Source organism: Carassius auratus, chromosome 35, assembly GCF_003368295.1.
Source record: "Carassius auratus strain Wakin chromosome 35, ASM336829v1, whole genome shotgun sequence".
Taxonomy (NCBI): domain Eukaryota; kingdom Metazoa; phylum Chordata; class Actinopteri; order Cypriniformes; family Cyprinidae; genus Carassius; species Carassius auratus.
In genome coordinates this window covers 16,235,492-16,253,922 of record NC_039277.1, presented here as the reverse complement: position 1 = coordinate 16,253,922, position 18,431 = coordinate 16,235,492, and the positions used below count along the sequence as shown (strand labels likewise).

General features: G+C 37.1%; 1 protein-coding gene across 1 annotated transcript in view; it reads right to left on the bottom strand.

Moving 5' to 3' along the window:
* The window catches only part of LOC113054629 (beta-adrenergic receptor kinase 2), a 57,313-nt gene that overhangs the window by 22,453 nt on the left and 16,429 nt on the right, over nt 1-18,431 (bottom strand). The window contains exons 3-11 of the mRNA XM_026220294.1: nt 4,223-4,296; nt 3,870-3,971; nt 3,217-3,291; nt 3,010-3,071; nt 2,861-2,912; nt 2,664-2,755; nt 2,481-2,580; nt 2,317-2,395; nt 1,194-1,324 (exon numbers count right to left, since the gene is read on the bottom strand). Of these exons, the coding sequence (XP_026076079.1) occupies nt 1,194-1,324; nt 2,317-2,395; nt 2,481-2,580; nt 2,664-2,755; nt 2,861-2,912; nt 3,010-3,071; nt 3,217-3,291; nt 3,870-3,971; nt 4,223-4,296 (767 nt within the window). The remainder of the gene's footprint in view (nt 1-1,193; nt 1,325-2,316; nt 2,396-2,480; nt 2,581-2,663; nt 2,756-2,860; nt 2,913-3,009; nt 3,072-3,216; nt 3,292-3,869; nt 3,972-4,222; nt 4,297-18,431) is intronic.

Genomic DNA, 18,431 nt, shown 5'->3' with positions numbered 1-18,431 from the left:
GTGGGAAACAGAAAGTGATCAAACCGTCCAAAGAAATCTTTTTAAGAGCCTGATAAAGAACAGACTGTCTTTTTGTGAACATCTACAAAAACAGCCTCACTGTGATTAAATAGAGTACATTTAATGAAGAAAAACAGCATTAGTGTAACATTTAGTCTAAGCGCAAAGACAAAACTGTCTAGTGACAAAATCTTTGACCTTAAAAACATCAGAAAGCATTTATATCACACAGTGTCACACAATAACAGCCAATGAGAACATATCTGATGTTTAATATACATTCTGACCTAAGAGATTGTTTAAATGAATAAATAAACACAGTCAGAAGGCTGTTCAATCTACAAATCACCATCATTTACCATGTAGACAGGTATTAAATGAGTAATTGAATATAATTACAGTATTTCTGTGATTGAGTTGTAGTGTTTGTGCATTTAAGTGTATTTAGACGGCCGTTTTCTCATACAAATACCTAGAAACCATAGTTACATTTTTACCATGGTAACCATATGTGTGGTCTTAACTGTGATTATCATAATCTAAATGTATGGTACTATGGAAGAAAAAAATTAATCATGCACCGATAAGCACACAGATCATTTCCTGCTTTTACGAAGCCCCTCCTTCAGAAATACACATTGGGCTCTGATTGGTTAGCTAGTCCAATGTGCTGTGATTGGCTAAACAATGGCGTCATCTATATTGCTTATCAATTTGAGCCCGATTGAGACGCAGAGGATCGCGCTGAACCTGTGCAAGCTTAATGGTATGTTTTTTGTCCATGGGAAGATCCTATATATACTCAGAAAACATCTCACTTAAAATTGCATAATTGAAAATTATCACATAACTATACTCTTGCTGCTTCCACACCGAGGATTGACAAATTGCATGATATTCGCAGAATGTAGGTTAACCTCGACTTATGATGTACTTTTCAGTTAAAAACCATAAACAGTGCTGCCAAGAGAGACAACTCAGCCAAACTTAATAAAAATAACCTCAGACGATGCAGAACGGATACAAGCTTATGTTACAACACACAAACTTGAACGGAACATTTCATTTTTCCCTTTTCAAAAGCAACAGGGCATCACAAGCACAGATCAACAGGCTGGTTTTCAGTAACAGACGACAGTAAGAACGATCCTTTCTCCGTGAAAAAAGAAGGACTGGAACGGTGATGACCTTACCTTGAGGTCTCTGTAGACGACGAATCGATTGTGCATGTGTTCAAGGCCCAATATGATCTCAGCTGCATAAAAACGCATATCCTTTTCGCTGAAGACTCCATGCTGAGATAGGTGATAGTGAAGGTCTCCACCTGAAAGACACAAGAACAATCAAATTATTACACTGCTTTATAAATGTATATGACCAGTCAATAGAATATAAATCGCAACAAATTTCACGAAGAAGTGATTTTAAACCTTGTAACCAATTAATTTCACTAAAAACTTCTAATATATAGTAAAATACAAGATACCATAATAAAACTAAATAAAATAGATACTGAAGAATTCCCTGAAATCACTAGCGATGAGAAACATGATGATTTCTTGATTAAATTCCCATTTTGAATTTAATGAAATTTGCTCAAAAGCTTTTTTTTGAGGAATGATATTTATATTGAATTGCTGTTTGCAAAACACTTATCCCTTCTAATTATGTTTTAGAAAATAGTCCAGTTAGTGCTCTTCTAGTCTACCCAGTAAGAGTAATTTGATGGAGACACGTCACATGAACAGGCACTTGAAAATGAACATATCTGCGAAAATTTAATAGGTTATTAGTAATGGATTCTAAGTGTCTAAATACTTTTCTAGAGTATGTTCCTCTGTTTCTGAAGACCTGCGTAAGTGATATGATTGTTTCTAAAATCCAGAAGGATGTTCAGAGAAGTGGCCCATGCTGCAGCACAGATACAGGAAGTGGGAGTGTGTCTGAAGAGGAAGCTCCGCCCCATTTTCAAGCTGACATTAAGTTACAGAGGAAGGCCAAAATTAGAACCCTAAATAGGCTTATACAGTCTCAAACTGGGTAGTGTTGACTTGAAACTCAGATTTGAGGATGCTCACATGTGATGCTATTCACACCAAATTAAAATTTTCAGCAAGAAAATTTACTTCTAAACATATAAAAACTACAATAGTATTTCAATGTCATGAACGAGTCAGAAACATTGAACTGATCATTTTTTGGTCTTTGAATATGAAGCATTAGGCACTAAACTAAAAACGAACTATGTTTGTGAATTCGTATTCACGCTGCGTGAACAAGCCCATAGCAGGCCGAAGTGGTGATGGTTGTCCTTACCATTCATCAAGTCCAGGATGAAACACAATTTATCAGGAGTGTGGAAGGCATATGTCATACACACTATGAAAGGGCAATCCTGCAGAGAGAGAAAGAGATAGAATGGGTCAAACAAGCGAGACCGGGATGTAAATGTGCAGTCTGAGTTTGTGTATGTCACTCACCCCGGTGCTGACCAACGACAGCATGATTCTCTCGTTGAGTGCCAGCGTTTCTCCCTGCTTCATTTTGATCCGCTTTTTATCCAAACACTTCATGGCATACCTGAAACACACACAGTGAGCAGATGCTTTTATGCGAGCACAAATTTGGCTTGTTTTTGGTTTAATCCTTAAAACAGAACTTACATTTTCCCTGTGTCTGCCTTCCTGCAACCATATACCTCACCAAACCCCCCTCTGCCAATGATCCGATGGACACTAAAGTCATTCATCGTCAACTATTTGCAAAGTTGAGAGCAACATTAATGAATACCAGTTTATAAAGGAAAAGATTTATTGACTTCCAGGTAAATAAAAAGCACCAAATGGAAGGAAAAACTCACATGAATGTTGAGCTCTACATTCTTCCACTGGCAAAAACGTGTGAACTTGTCGCTACAGGGTGAAACAAAAGGTTTTAAGATGTTAAAATCATTATCAAGCAACACTTTTTTTTTTTAAATGTATATTTTTTTGTAGTCGTCCACATCACCTTTCAATGAATTTCTGAAAGATCTGTCCCCGAAGACTATCACAGATTTCAACTATATATGGCTAGAAAAAGGAAAGCAAACAGATGCATCAGGATCTGTTGAGAGTCCTGCTACCTAAACACTTTACTACTTTTGTGTTTCATGCACAAAAGCCAACCAGTACCCAGAAAAACAGGTTAGATTTTATTTCGTGTTAGGGGACTTACCTGAAAGAGATTTGGAGGAACTTGTTTCTTTGCTAGGTGAGTCTGGACATGGTCTACTGCCTTCTTAGAGAAGGGCTGTGAGAAAGGAAGGTAGATTAGGTGACATTTTGCACTAAGAGAGGTCAAAACACTAAAACAACAAGACCTGTTCCCCCTGAACAAACGTCAAGCTTCAACATTAACCTCCTAGGCATTCCCGGTTATCACAACATAAAACACTGTGACATAATCGCACAGGCCTTGAGTGTCCTATAGGCCATTGTGTTGCTTCATTCAGGCTTCCTGTTTCTGAAAAGCTATGACTGGAGACCGATGGAGCCTAATGGGACACTTGTTTTCTCAACAGAATCATTTGAATGGAGTATCCATCAAGAGGCAAGATATACACGTATATATACAGACACAAACACGTGTATATATATATATATAAAGAAAAATAAAATACAAATGAATTTATAATAAGTAAAATAGTTTTTAAACACAAACAGGAACAGGTTTAGGTTTAAACAACATGCTGTAAGTGACATGTTTTAAAATCAGTTTAACAGAAAGTTCAGTTCAGTATTTTTGTTTTTATTGTGCAGGCCTTTGTCATATGCATGTGACATTACCGCAAGTGACCACTTTATAAAATCTGCCGAATGTTGTCTTACATGCGAACACGACAGAAGCTCCTTCATTATGTAGAGGTCATAAATCTGCCGACTGCGAGTTAGCCTCTCTTCTTCTGAATCCAACTTCTCGTACTCTTTAATCTGAAGGGAACAAAACAAAATTACGGTCATTTCAGCTGCAACCCCATGCTTTTTAATAGGAAACATGGTGTTCTTCAGGTCAATAGAAGGGGAACAAAACTAAGCTGTGCCATTTCAGGTCATAAAGAGCATAAGGACAGGTCAGGTAAAATACACAACTTGTAAACTATTTAGTAAAACATCCTGCATAACTGTCACAAAGACTGTTGTGTTAGCAATGAAAGGAATATATACATTTAAACAAATTTTACCTCCTCATAAAACTTCAGCTGCGGAACGGCCTCGTCGATCTCGTTCATGCAGAAATCCTTGAACAAGAGGAAACCTAGACAACAGAGGGAGGAATGAGAACAGTTAGATAAAGTGTGAAACAGAATGAATGATGGAAAGATTGGACCCTTTTAGCCTGCACAATGCAAGAAAAAAAAATATATAAAACAAATAAAACAGCAGCTATATTTATGTGGTCAAAGGTCCTTTAATGCCAAAGTAAACAAGTATAACTATAGCAAATAATAAAGAGTCAGCTCAAACTGCAGGTGTACCACCATGAATAAATATTAGGGATGCAGTGAAATTAAAATTCTGGAAAGCCCTTGGCCAAAAACCTAATCCGAAAATGTTTTGTAATGATAATTTATTTTAAAATGTATACAAATTTATTTATATATACATTTTTCAGTTAGTGTTAATGGCAGATGGACTATTCTGGCGATGTCTTTCATACTTTTCTGGACTTTGACAGTGCAATTTACACAGCATTCAATGGGACAGTCACAAGCCTCCTGGTTTTCATCCAAAATATCTTAAATTGTGTTCTGATTTAAATTGTGTTCTGAATGACATGGGAATAAGTGATTAATGGCAAAATTTTCATTTTTGGGTGAAGTAACCCTTTAACATTAGTTAACTACTTTAGTCAAACTAAGAATGAACAATAGTTCTTCAGCATTTATCAATCGTAGTTCATCTTAATTTCATCATTTACTAACACATTATTAAATCAACAGTTGTGCTTGTTAACAGTTAATGCACTCTGAATTAGCATGAACTAACAGTAAACAACTGTATTCTTATAAACTAACATTAATAACGATTAATACATACTATAATAAATGTATTGTTCATTCATGTTAGTTAATACATTAACATTAACTCATGGAACCTTACTGTAAAGTATTAACTTAATATTAAATATCAACATATTATTTGTATTCACTTCTAAGTAACAGAATCTGATACAAGTTTTTTTTTTTACTCCAATATAATCCAAATAATGTATAGTACTACAAAGCTATTATCATCAAAGAATTTGTGCATGATGCTACAGAAAAATTGGTGCATCCCTAATAAATATAATATGATTTGCTTTGAAGGGAGAAGTAGGGGTGTGCACAAATAGCTGAATATTAAATCTGTAATTATCATTCGAAAAATGAAAACACTTTGTACTTTTCTACATGTTGCATTGGTGGCCGTAAATGTAGGGAATCCATGTTAAATCCTAAAACATGTGTGTTGTCACACATTCTTATTGTTATCAGACTGAGGAGCCAACTGTCATGTAGATATTATTGTTTTTCTGAATATTAACATGATGTGAGGCAATATAGTATAAACACGGTAATCATAGCCCAACTCAAGTGTATGTACTGTACTGTAATTGGCAGTGCCTGCTTTATTTTATCATTGGAGAGGCTTGAGCTTGAATTCTTTTGTTCTATGTATATACATTTGTTGAAACGCACATTTCAACTGAAACAAAACCTTGAGATACAACATAACATTGTAGAATATTGTTGAGTGTAATGCCTAATCATCAGCTTGTTCAGAAATGGTGACAAAAACTTTCTTGCAAATATCTCGAATAAGAGATATTTGCCTCAATCTCATCTTCCGTGCAAGTTAAAAAATTTAAACTCGAGTGGAAAATTCATCTGACGTGTTCCAAGCCAATCAGCGAAGAACTTGGCACATCTGCATTAATTAGAAATGGAGGAGCACATTACAGTGGCTGTTTGCGAGCACCCCAAAATCTCTGATACAACTTCGCCTAGGTGTGTGTGCCTCTCTGTGGTGCTGTGAACCCAGACACCTCCGGTTTGGCTTTCTGGCATTCTGGTGACTTCCAAAACATGTACAAAGCAGCAATCATATTTATTCTCACCATGGTTGATTACTCGCGGGATTTTTTTTGCCTCACTTGCACATATAAAAACATAGCGCGAGTAACACGAATAACAAATTATTTAGAGCGAGGGATGCGATGTGCATATTTGCTTCGCGTTAGGTGTGAACACACCATAATAAAATACATAATAGAAAGGCTTTATTTTTTATGCAAAACTATTTAACTTTACCCCTTTTTGATATAGGATAAAATATGATGCAAACTGTGAGATAAACCCAAATTTTTGACTCGTGGAGGTAAACGCAATGAATGAGAGATGATAATAACCTAACAAGTGGGCCGCGGATTAGTTACTGTTCAGAGTAGTATCCTTAAATCACAGGACAGACACCACTAACTCTCCCAATTCAGGAAATCCTCCATCAGACATCCACCTTGACTTTTCATTTCTCTATATCCCACCAGCTGCAGCACTTCCCTTCTCATCGTCAACTTAATTTGCTTTTTGATGAAGCGCAACAGAAGTTACCAGTTTAACAACCCATGCACTCACGTGTTGGCAACGTAGTGCAGAGGGAGGAAATCAGCACAGACAACAAAGTTGAGACTGTTCTCATAGCAACAATAATGGGCCACCGTCATGAGTGGAAGGGACGGGACCTCGGTTAATGACTGCTGCCTGTCTCAGCGCTTGATTGGGCACACACACAGACAAACAGAGGGCAAAACTCACAAGATGAAATGCAATTCAAGGGTGTCAAGGAGTGATGTGGTCTTCGCAAGTGATTTAAACTGAGCTGATTAAAGTATGACGGAGGAAGAAATTCTGTTCTAGTGGCTTACTGTGACTGTTCTAGAGCTAGACGTGGAGATCTGAGCGTGTGGCCACTTCTGATACCTGCAGCATTAGTGCGAGCTGATTACTGTTGTTAAAATAGGAGGGCAACGCTGCCGTTAATAGGATCACAGTGGAATTACCTTCAGGAGATTACAAGCAAAAAACAACAACAACAACAACATCACAGACATAATATTTTTTTTACAATAAAGAATTCAAATTAAATTGTTTTAAAATGACATTTACACCAAAACAGTACAACATACAGGTGAAATTAATGTTATTATTACAGTGATATAGTAATATATAGTGATACTTTATACTCAATCATTCTTTCAGGCAATATGTTATATACATATTATTTATTCTATAAAATATAATTATTTTTTGTGTAGAGATGCAGCAGTCAACCTTCCATCAATCTGAACCAGTCAGTTTTTGCTTCAAACACAAGATCACAAGACCTTGCATACAAAATCTATTTATTTCCCAAAATTTAATTTGTGTAGAAATACTACAAAGTCGTAATATAATAATATATATACGTAATATATTTTTTAAATGTATCATATAAATACATAAAAAACAGCAATGTCCTCGACCACAACCAATTGCAAATTTCAGATCTCAAACATCTACTTTATGCAATCCAATCAACTCAACTCACGGTGCATAAAGTTTATTATCATATTAAGAAAGTAAAATCTGCTGTGCATGACATCATCGTATCTAAAAAATCAGAATGCACAAAACGAAGAGCATTTAGATTAAAATAATACAACACAGCTGAAATTATATAACAATAATTTCAACAGTAATAGCGATACTAATGAGGGCCTCTCAGAAACTTTTTTTTTCTTCTCAGTATCTTCCCTGCAGTCCTCTTCCTCCTCTAATGTTATCTCTCGGACACTCATCTTTTGTCTTCCTCCCTTTTCTGCTGTCTACAGAGTACAGTCAGAAGGTCTCAAATACACCGTCCAGAGAAGAATAAACTCAGCGGCTGGTGACACGGACACAGATGTATGGAAACACAGTCATGGATCATAATGTAAACATATGTAAACATATTGTTTAGATGGTTTAGATGGTGGTCATATAAATAATACCAACATATGAGATCAGTGGGATCAACACCACTAAGCTCTACAGATGGTGGTGCTGGGAGCAGATATGGTAGCGCTGCGGGATGGTGTGTATAAAAATACAGATTTGACAGTAAAGCACTTAGTTTGAGTAAAGATGCATACAGAATTTACTCTTATGTACAACAGTAACAAACTGGATCATCTTAGAGCTTTAAAGTGCTGGAAATAGTTGTGTGAAATGCTTGAAAGCCATTGAAAAGTGCTTGAATTTCTCTCTCAAAAGGTTGTACAAACCCTGAAATGATTATGATAATGCATTCGACTATTTCTACCACAACACCATGGTTAGAGTTAGCCTTGCCGCTTCTGGTTTCCTGACGTATGTTAGCTCTGTTATAATATAACAGATTTCTGTGCAGAATTTGAATGATTCTCACTAGATCTCGGAGTAATCATATCATTGTCGGGCAAATTCAAATGCTTCTCAGTGGATCTCGCAGAACTGTTGCATCTGTGCAGTAACAGTGTAGCGAAATAAAGCTGCATAGCTGTCAAGTTTCACTTTTGCTTTGTTTGCCTCTTCTCGAATGCAACAGAAATGGAAGAGCTTATGATTTGGGCAACGTGGTGGTCACACCAGTGCGACTGCTCACAAAAATTAATCGCACCGCCAGAAAAAATGGTTGCAAAATGGTTCCATATGGTCACAGTCTGGAGCCCTGAAAGAGCTATATAAATAAAGGTGACTTGACCTGACTATTTGTTCTAATTTTTATTGACTGTTGAACTTGTCTTCAATCATGTTCGATCTTTCTTAGTTTGGCTAGTAGTTTTTGCTATGGTATCAAAGTACTACTTAGCTTTAAGCAAAAAAAATGGAAAGAAAAAAGTTAGATAAAAAAAAAATTCTTGCTGATCTGAAAAAAAAACAAAAACAAATTATCTAGGACTCAAAAAAACTAATATGATCTGAAACTGTGAGATTTGTGCTCTATCGAACCACTATAAAATTGTGTAATCAAGGTTTCCTAATCCTTACCTTCTGGGCAGGAATGATTAGAGGAATGATTAGGTGAGCAGGAGTGATACAAATGGTTTACATCACAGAGTTAATGGATTACCCTTAATCATGCTTTGAATGCACAATGCAATCTCTCTCCTTGATTGCAGGATTCTCACTCGAGCCCAAGTATAGGTGGGTTTAGCTGACGAACCACTCAATGTGTGCTTCCTCTTGGAGCACAGGAGATCTGGGAGGACTTTTATTGAATTACAAGCTCATCAGTGACATAATTCAGTAGAAATCCAATGAAAACCCCTCTAAATACAGCTGGTGAATAATTAGGTCTCAAAAGGAACCTGTGCGTTTTTTTTTCCTCCACACTGTTGATTCAAAGTCAACCTTAAATCAAAATAGCCAAATAGCCATATACAAAGCCATTATAATTGTAATATTTATATTAGATATTTATTTTTGAATGTATTTTATACATGAGATTTCTATTTTCATAAATCATAAAAATCATTAAAAAAAAGGTTGTGAATGTCAATTTAAAAACTGCTCTAATGTACTCTGAATGCAATGCATTGGATAAAAGCATCTGACCAATACATAAATGTAAATGTAAGGGAACACAAGTAAGAAGTAGCTGAGAGTGCTACAACCTAATTAGCATTTGAAAGCATTATCAAATGAGAATAAAGGAAAATATAAACATCAAGGAGATAAAAATTTTGTGACAGGTGTTTTAATTCTACAGAAATCTCTATGGAATTCTGAAAGTATGAATTCCATCCATCTTTAATTATATAAGGGCCTGACTTTTTCCTCAACACTTGTTTGCCAAAACTTGATTCTATAATTTTCATCAGCCACCTGGAAATGGTGTAATCAACAAGGCTGCATGATATATCGAAATTATCTGAATATTGTGATATGCATATCGCAAGAGCCTGCAATATCTGAATTATTTTAATAATAGGCTACTTAAATCAAAACGTTGCAAAAGGTCAACATTTTAGTTTGATGCATATAGCAGAGAATTGCTTGACGTTAAAAAGAGAAGTGCAATAAGTTGCAGAAAACAACTCTTTGCGGTCTCGTCTTGCTGTCTGACTCATACCTGATGCGCACGCACAAGCCACATCTCATACAGAGTCTCTTCAGTTCTGCTGCACATGCGCAAAGCCCACACAAACACACACGCGGTTCAGACAGCACGCGAATACAGAGTTCTCCTCATGTTTGGTCAGATATTATGTCAACAGTACCTGCCTTGATGATCATTCTTGTAAACGCAGTTGGTTATGTTTTAAATTAATGTAAACAGCTGAGGAAGAAATCAGATGTGTATCATTATACTGGATCCATGTAGTCAGTTTTAAACAGACAGCAGCCTATAAATACGTACTGCTGAATATGTCATTAAACAGTCCCTCCAGGATTTCATGATTTTATCTCGCAGGTCAACAATGTTACCTCGCTTTCTCTGCTGTGGTCGAGTAGGGCTCTGCACTTGCTGTCATCTTCCATGAAAACGCGTCAACTTTCAGCAGTGATGCTGTGAGACTCCTGTGACCTGTCCCTGAACCCTCAGGCATGCTAGCACGCCCACTCGCAAAGCAGACAACCACGCCTCTACTACCGCGGGCGTTTTTTGCCACATAACTTTTTTTTATTATTTGAATATTAATTTTCACCTTTGAAAATTAGGTGAAATTTTTTTTTTTACTATTCGAATATATATTCGAATTTAGAATATTCGTTGACAGCCCTAGTGACTGCTGCCTGCAATAGATTCATTTTGCAGCATTATGGTTAACGATAAATCGATTAATTGATCGTTAATTTAAACGACAATCGATCATGGAATTAATCAATATTTTACATCCCTAAAGGAAACCAGGAAAAAACTTTGTTCAGTAAACAAAATCTCCACCATTCACCATGGATTTAACAGTCAAATACAGGGACAACTTGTGGCAGAAAGGGTCTAATGTTCTCGAATGATTTTACATTTTTCACACAACTTTTCCCAGCACTTCAATGCTTTTAAGTACTACCGAATTTGAAAGTTATTTTTAAATGTGACGAAAATCATGAAATCCTGGAGGGACTGACTAAAGTCCTAAAGACTAAAGGGACTGAGTAATCAAACAACAAAATGGCTATAACAAAGATTAATCTAAATTTAATTCATACAGTGAACACAATGCTGTGTTATTTTACACTTGTTACATTTCTGTACCTAAATACTACTGTTTATTTGATCTATGCTTGTAAATTGTGGATTTCTTTTTTTTCTTTCTTTTTACTGACAGTTCACTTGCCTTTAATCATGTTTGAATTTTCTCTATTAGAAAACTATAGTTTTTGCTGTGGTATTTAAAGTAGTACTTAAAGTGTGTGGAAAGCAAAGTTACAATGATATTAATGTAAATTTTGTTTGTTTGTATGTTTACACTGATTTATGACATTTCTTTTTAATACTAAAACACTGCCGGTCACTTTCAGAAGTTATAGTGATTCTTTCTTTTCCAAGAAAAGAATGTGAAACAAATTGGTTATATAATTTTAATCTTAAAATATAAAAAAATTACAGATTTTACACACTTTAAGCAATATCGTATTGCATATCGAATATCAAATTTTTTAACAAGATATCGCATATCACATTTTTCTTCAATATCGAACAGCCCTAGTAATCAATACCAAAATATGGGCCTCTGTGAGAGGAGGGGAGGAGCATGTGCATGCAAGCATGCAGGCCAACACTAACCACACAGCCCACGCACAGCCCAAAAACACAAGGACCTAAATTAGTTTCTACTGTGGGCCATCGCAAAGGGAAACAACCACTATTTCCTGGGCGGTTTATTAGACCAGGTAAATGTGTCTGTATTTTACAATACCTTGCCAACAAGGTGAGTGCCTTATTGATGTTTATAAGGCAGGCAAAGATGGAAGATGGAAAAACAGACAGCCCATTAAACACACACGAGTGCACACAGACACACACCCAAGCACACACACACACTGCAGACTCAGCAAACAATTGTACGTTTATTTTAGGCAAAACCGTCATGACTCCTTTTCACACACGCCTTTGTCTTCTCTTATTTCATCACAAACACTTCCCTATGCTTAGTTTTAATATAACAACAGAAAAGAAGCAGTACTTGTGCCGGGCCGAATGAAGAAAGGGCTTGAGACTAATAGCCAGAGCTTCTTTTCAGGTTCCAGTCCAGTGATGGATCCACCTAGTCTTGAGCATCAAGACTAATTTACGATGACTCAGACCAATAAGGTGTTGCACATGTCGTGTTGAGTGATCGCCAAGTTTTGAAAATGCAGGAAACTGATTTTTCTCCCTGATAAAGAATAAGATGCAGAAGAATGTAGTTTCTGTGGCAGAACAGTGAAAATTATTGTTGTCAAAAAGGTTTTCACCCATACGCCAAACAAGTAAGATTGGTTTTAGGAAAAAGGGACCTAAAGGGACAGTTCACCCAAATATGAAACATTGGTCATCATTTCTAATGTCATTCTAAACTGGAATGCAATATATATTTTAAAAGACATTTTTTGTCCATACACTATCCCGACTCAGCCCAAGGTGTTGTCTCCATTTCGGTCACTGATGGAGTTTTGGTTCCTTGCCAGTGTCACCTTTGGCTTCCTTTTCTGGGGACATTGGAATGATTGCACAGACACTATTGGAAGAGATCTGAACTGGATGATGACATCACTGAATCATCAATGAACGGACTCTGAAAATGACACTTTGTTATTATCTTCTTGCATTACTGAATATTTTCCTGTTTGACACTGTAAAGCTAATTTAGGGGAAGTCGTGGACTAATGGTTAGAGAGTCGGACTCCCAATCAAAAGGTTGGGAGTTCGAGTCCCGGGCCGGCAGGAATTGTAGGTGGGGGGAGTGCATGTATAGTTCTCTCTCCACCCTCAATACCACGACTTAGGTGCCCTTGAGCAAGGCATCGAACCCCCAACTGCTCCCCGGGCACCGCAGCATAAATGGCTGCCCACTGCTCCGGGTGTGTGTTCACAGTGTGTGTGTGTGTTCATTGCTCTGTGTGTGTGCACTTTGGATGGGTTAAATGCAGAGCACAAATTCTGAGTATGGTTCACCATACTTGGCTGAATGTCACGTCACTTTCTTCTTTCACTTTCTAAGCTGCTTTGACACAATCAGTACTGTATAAACCACAAAAAAATAATAATAATAATAATAATAATTCACCCCACTTAAATTCATTACACTACTAAAAAAATAAATAAACACAAAACAAACACTGTTTTTCTTCCCGCTAAAAGTAATAATCAAGGAGGCGGATGTGGTTTTGATGAACACTGCTATTTTATGCTAAGTGCAAGATGATCCAACTTTCCTTTCTGCCTAATGTGACAATCTTCAAACAGGTCATTTCCCATCTGTCATGTAACACAAACTCTTCATCCAAAAGCCCACATGTCCCAAACTACCTGCTGCTGTTGCTACTGCTTATTTAAATGATGCAACATCAACTTAAGGTTGATTTTCCCTGGTACAGTAAAAGATACGGACTTGGCATTCTAATGTATTACTTCATCTGGATGCCAAAACATCTACCGCTTGGTGGGAAACTCCCATGGTGGAGCATCTCGAAGCAGATGATCGCTCTTTTGGAAGCCATGGTTCATTCTTCAAACTGTCATCTCAAAATGTCAAACAGGCAGGCTTGGCAAACTGCTGTGTGTACAAGGAAGGTCGCAAGCTTATACTTGAAAAGCAGCAAACATCTCCGGCTGCATATTGACAAGTGTGTGATGGCTTTGTAAAACAGTCATTCAAACAATCTGACCTACCGGATCTGAATGGTAAAATTGCTAGTAAGAAAAGAGCCAAGGAGCCATGTCACACGACTAAAATAAACAGCAATTATAAGGGAAAGACACACACACTGATGTGGCCTGAGTCTGCCTGGGAAAATAACTGTACGACCACAGCGTGTAAAAACCCACAAGGGCCCTGTGCCAAAACTGGACAGAGGACGAAAGACTGTGGTAGGAAGACAAAAGAGAAAACAGCCCAAAATGATTAGAAAACTACACAGCATGATGACAGGCCAAAAGACAATGATTCTGTGAGAGAATGCATGCAGTCACAGCATATAATAGAGCTGTTCTAGATGCTTGTGTGGATCAGGCTGAAGTGGAGCTGTTTGGCTATGAATCAACCCAAAATACAGTAGTGATGTTCATTTTGGTCATCTGGACTGCTAAAGTACTCCACAGAAAAATACGTAGAAGGTTTTTTTAATCAGGTGCATGTTTTTGACATCATATCTTTCACCATGTGACTAGATCTAGATGCTTGAAGGTTTAATTTCAACAGCATTTATTAATCTATATTAAGGTTCATTTATAAATATACTATTGTTCATAGTTCATTTATGTAGTTTAACGTTACATAAACACATAACACAAACTTGACATCTTAAAAAGGTATTCGTATACACTATAGTGTTGTCAAAGGTATCTGTTGAACACGTGAAAATAATGACCAATCTGTTTAAGAATCTTAAAAAAATAAAGCAGCATTTACTTGATTAAAAACGCAGTAAAATTTAAATTTGCCGAAGTGTTATTTTCTTTGGAATATATTTTACAATTTTATTTCTTTTTTTGTTGTAAAGCTGAATTTTCAGCATCATTCCTCCAGTCTTCAGTGTCAAACGATCCTTCACAAATCATTCTAATATGCTGATTTGCTGCTCAAGAAAGATTTAATTATTATCAATGCTGAAAACAATAGTGCTGCTTTATATTTTTGTGGAAACCATGATACTTTTTTTATAGATACTTTTAAACATTTATTTGAAATAGAAGTCTTTTTAAATAGCCTCTCCTTTCACTCCACATCTAAAATGGATTGCTTTCACTAACCTTGTTGAAATGCATTGTTATAGCCCTCCACATTCATGCGATGTTGCCATAGAATTTGGCAAGAAAAAAACAGGAAGGTTTGGAAACATAACATCCCCAGAGCCTCTTCCAGTGGTACACGCAGCAATGGGAATAGACGAGCAGACTTCAAATAAAAAAATGGTCTCTGGTACAACCCTCTACGCACACCTTGGCAATATAATCGCCATTGGCTAGTACATTTTTTTGCTTACTCGCCAGACTGATATATTAAACACACACACACACACACACACACACACACACACACACACACACACACACACACACACACACACACACACACACACACACATCAGCTTATCTTTGTAAAATGGCACAGCATCTTAAATCTTAGCTTATTAGTCAATTAGCATTATATAATGGTATTATGATAATTAAGCAAAATTTAATGATATAACTTTAATGATTAGAACTAAAACTTGTATGGATGCATATTTGTCATTTAAACGGATGATGATTCTTAAGATATTGTTAGGGTTTCTGTAAAAAAAATGTAATAGATAATATTCATTATTATTAAAAGATAATTCTACTACCATACTAGAAATATACAATGGACTACTCATTGATGAGCTGCTGGGTTCATGAATATTAATCACGTTGTCTGTTCGGTCAAACTGATTTTCTGAAATCAAAACAGGGACGGTATAGATAAGTGCCAGCCAATGAAATTGCCATTTGCGAATTAGCTCAGTCAACTACTGGAGAAACTGGCATATCTTTTGCTCCTTCTAAAAAGCTGAATACAGTAATTATTTTGACAGGAGAATACAACAAAGAATATAGTTTACATGTAGTGCAGTGATTCACTCTCTTTGCGTGTGAGAAACAGCGCTATCAGCAAAGCAACAGCGAGTCATGTGCCTTCACACAGAGTTTACAGAGTGTCGAATACAGGTGCGCTGTGTGTCCAGAGATGAATTGAAAAAGTACAGATCGCTTGATGGAGAGCGAAACTCAGTCAGTGTATACTGATTGAAAAATATATATATATATATATGTGCTAAACATATAATAGCCTCGAACACAAACACTGGCGAGTAAAATCTAAGTTTATTAGCCAGTGGCTAATAATAGACATCATTTACTCGCAATGTAGAGGGTTGTGGTCTGTCCTCAAAGACCGGCCTGCCTTCACAATCCAGCCTATATTTTTGGCACTTCTATGCCTGGACTGCACGTGAGCGGCAAAATGCTAGATATACAAGTTTAAATAAGACCTTAAATTCACATCAAGTAGATAATAAATGGAAAATGAAAAGTGTTTCAAAGACTGACTATTGTGCCTGTTTTAACAAAATAAGAATGTTTACATGAATCTGGTAAAAGACACTGCACACTTAAAAACTAATATGACCAGGTCATTTTATTATCTGACACCAGTCACCCTGCATTTTCTAAAGGTGTCCCTCAAGCTATGTGATTTGAGTATCCTTGGTGTAGGCCAAAAGAGAGAGGGCGAGAGGGGTGGAAATAATGACACCGACTGGCCAATTAATTCTCCAAATCCCAGAGCAATTAACAGAGGCTGGTGGATCAAAGAACTGTCAATTAATGCAATGCTAGTGCACACATGCGCACATATGCATGAACTCCCTCACTCACACACAAACACAAAAGGCCACAGATGGTCTGACTCACTAACAAAAGGACATGCATCGATATGTTGCACTCTCACTATAGACAAGGGCCAAACATGCATCGAAATAAACTGAAATTGAAACCCAAACTGTTAATGGGCATTGATCAATTCAGCCAATCAGAGATACCAGCCTCGGGCCAGGGAGAGGACGGGTGTAATTATCCAAACATATCAACGAATAATCTGTTAGGGTTTTTTTCTTCTTCTTTGTTTGAATGGAAATCTTCTTTTTCCTCCTTTAATTCATCCTTTAATTTCATTTTCACGGTCGCCAAGCAAACATGGGATATCTTTGGTGTTTCCAATGGCAACCACAGTTGCTAAGCAACACAAAACTCTCAAACATCCATTCCAGAACTCTAACAGATGGAATGAGAGATAGAGAAAGAGAGAGACAGAGATAGAGAGAGAGAGAGAGAGATAAACAGAGATGTGAATAAGGGAGGAGGGGTGAACAGGCAGAACATAAATAAAGAAACCAGGAGGAGGGCAGATAGAGGAATAACATCATAACAGATCGGAGCGTTAGGGAGAACCACAGGAGCAGTGAACACCTCCCTCAGGCCTCAAATCCATGAGAGTCATGCAGCCGAATAAACCACAACTGACCGGCTCAAAGAGATGCCGGAGATACAAGGATGGTTTTATGATGTGTGTGTTCAGGGACGGCATGTGCTCTGACCTTTGACATTCTGGCCTGTTATTGTGAAACCATTACTGACGATAAAGAGGGATGCGGGGTCTGCATGATAAGTGATGGTTTGGGCCAAGAAATGAAGTAACTGCTCATTTGGTTGTGCATCATAAACAAGTACACTGACTTACAGCAGAGTAATCGTGGATATTGGTTGTAATTTTACCTGTTTTGGCCTGACGGGTCAAATGAAGAGATACAATCATATGTCTGAACTAACGCTAAATTTATGACTTTCATGTGAAATGTGGTTTAAAGGATTAGTCCATCCAAAAATGTATTATTTACTCACCCTTTCTTTAGCACTTTAAAGAGAAGATTTGCAGAATGTTCAATTCACTCTTTTCATTCAACAAAAGCATTTAGTAACCACTAGCTGTCAAGCTATATAATAATATTTATAATAAAATAATAATTATTATAATAATAGTAATACATTAAATATATCATTAACATTTTATTAATAATAATATATTAATAAAATTATCTTGGGCAGTGGGCAGATGCTTCATCTGCATGGGAAGTGGATGCTCCTGCCCTGCACGAGTCTCATGCTGCTTTGCAGGTTGGCTTTGGTTAGCAAAAGGCTAAGGGAATAAACCCTGAAAGCAATCCGGAGTGGAGCCCCAAGGCAGTTGGATGATGTATTACACCCCCTTCTGGCAGCTCCTTGGCCTGGAGAGGGATGGGTTCCACCAGGTGAATTTTGCCAAAGACACGCTGAACAGGTTGAACAGTTTTCCCGAGTACCATACTGTATTGGTCGTTACCTGGGTCAATAAGGGACAGACATCCTCATCATCCAAGGAGACTTGAATGCAAAAGCAGGCAAAGAGGCATTGAAAGTATGGAAAGATCATTGTGGACCTTCTTGCAATGAAACTACTAATTAAATAGGAAGATGACTGCTGGAATTTACCAGTTACAACAACCTGGTACTAGTCAATACCCTAGGTGAACACAGTTTCCCAACTCTACACCTGGAACGCACCTGGTGGAGCCTATCACAACCAGATTTACTATATACTGGTCCAAACCAGTTTCCGATCTGGCGCCAACATATCAAAAACACGATCTG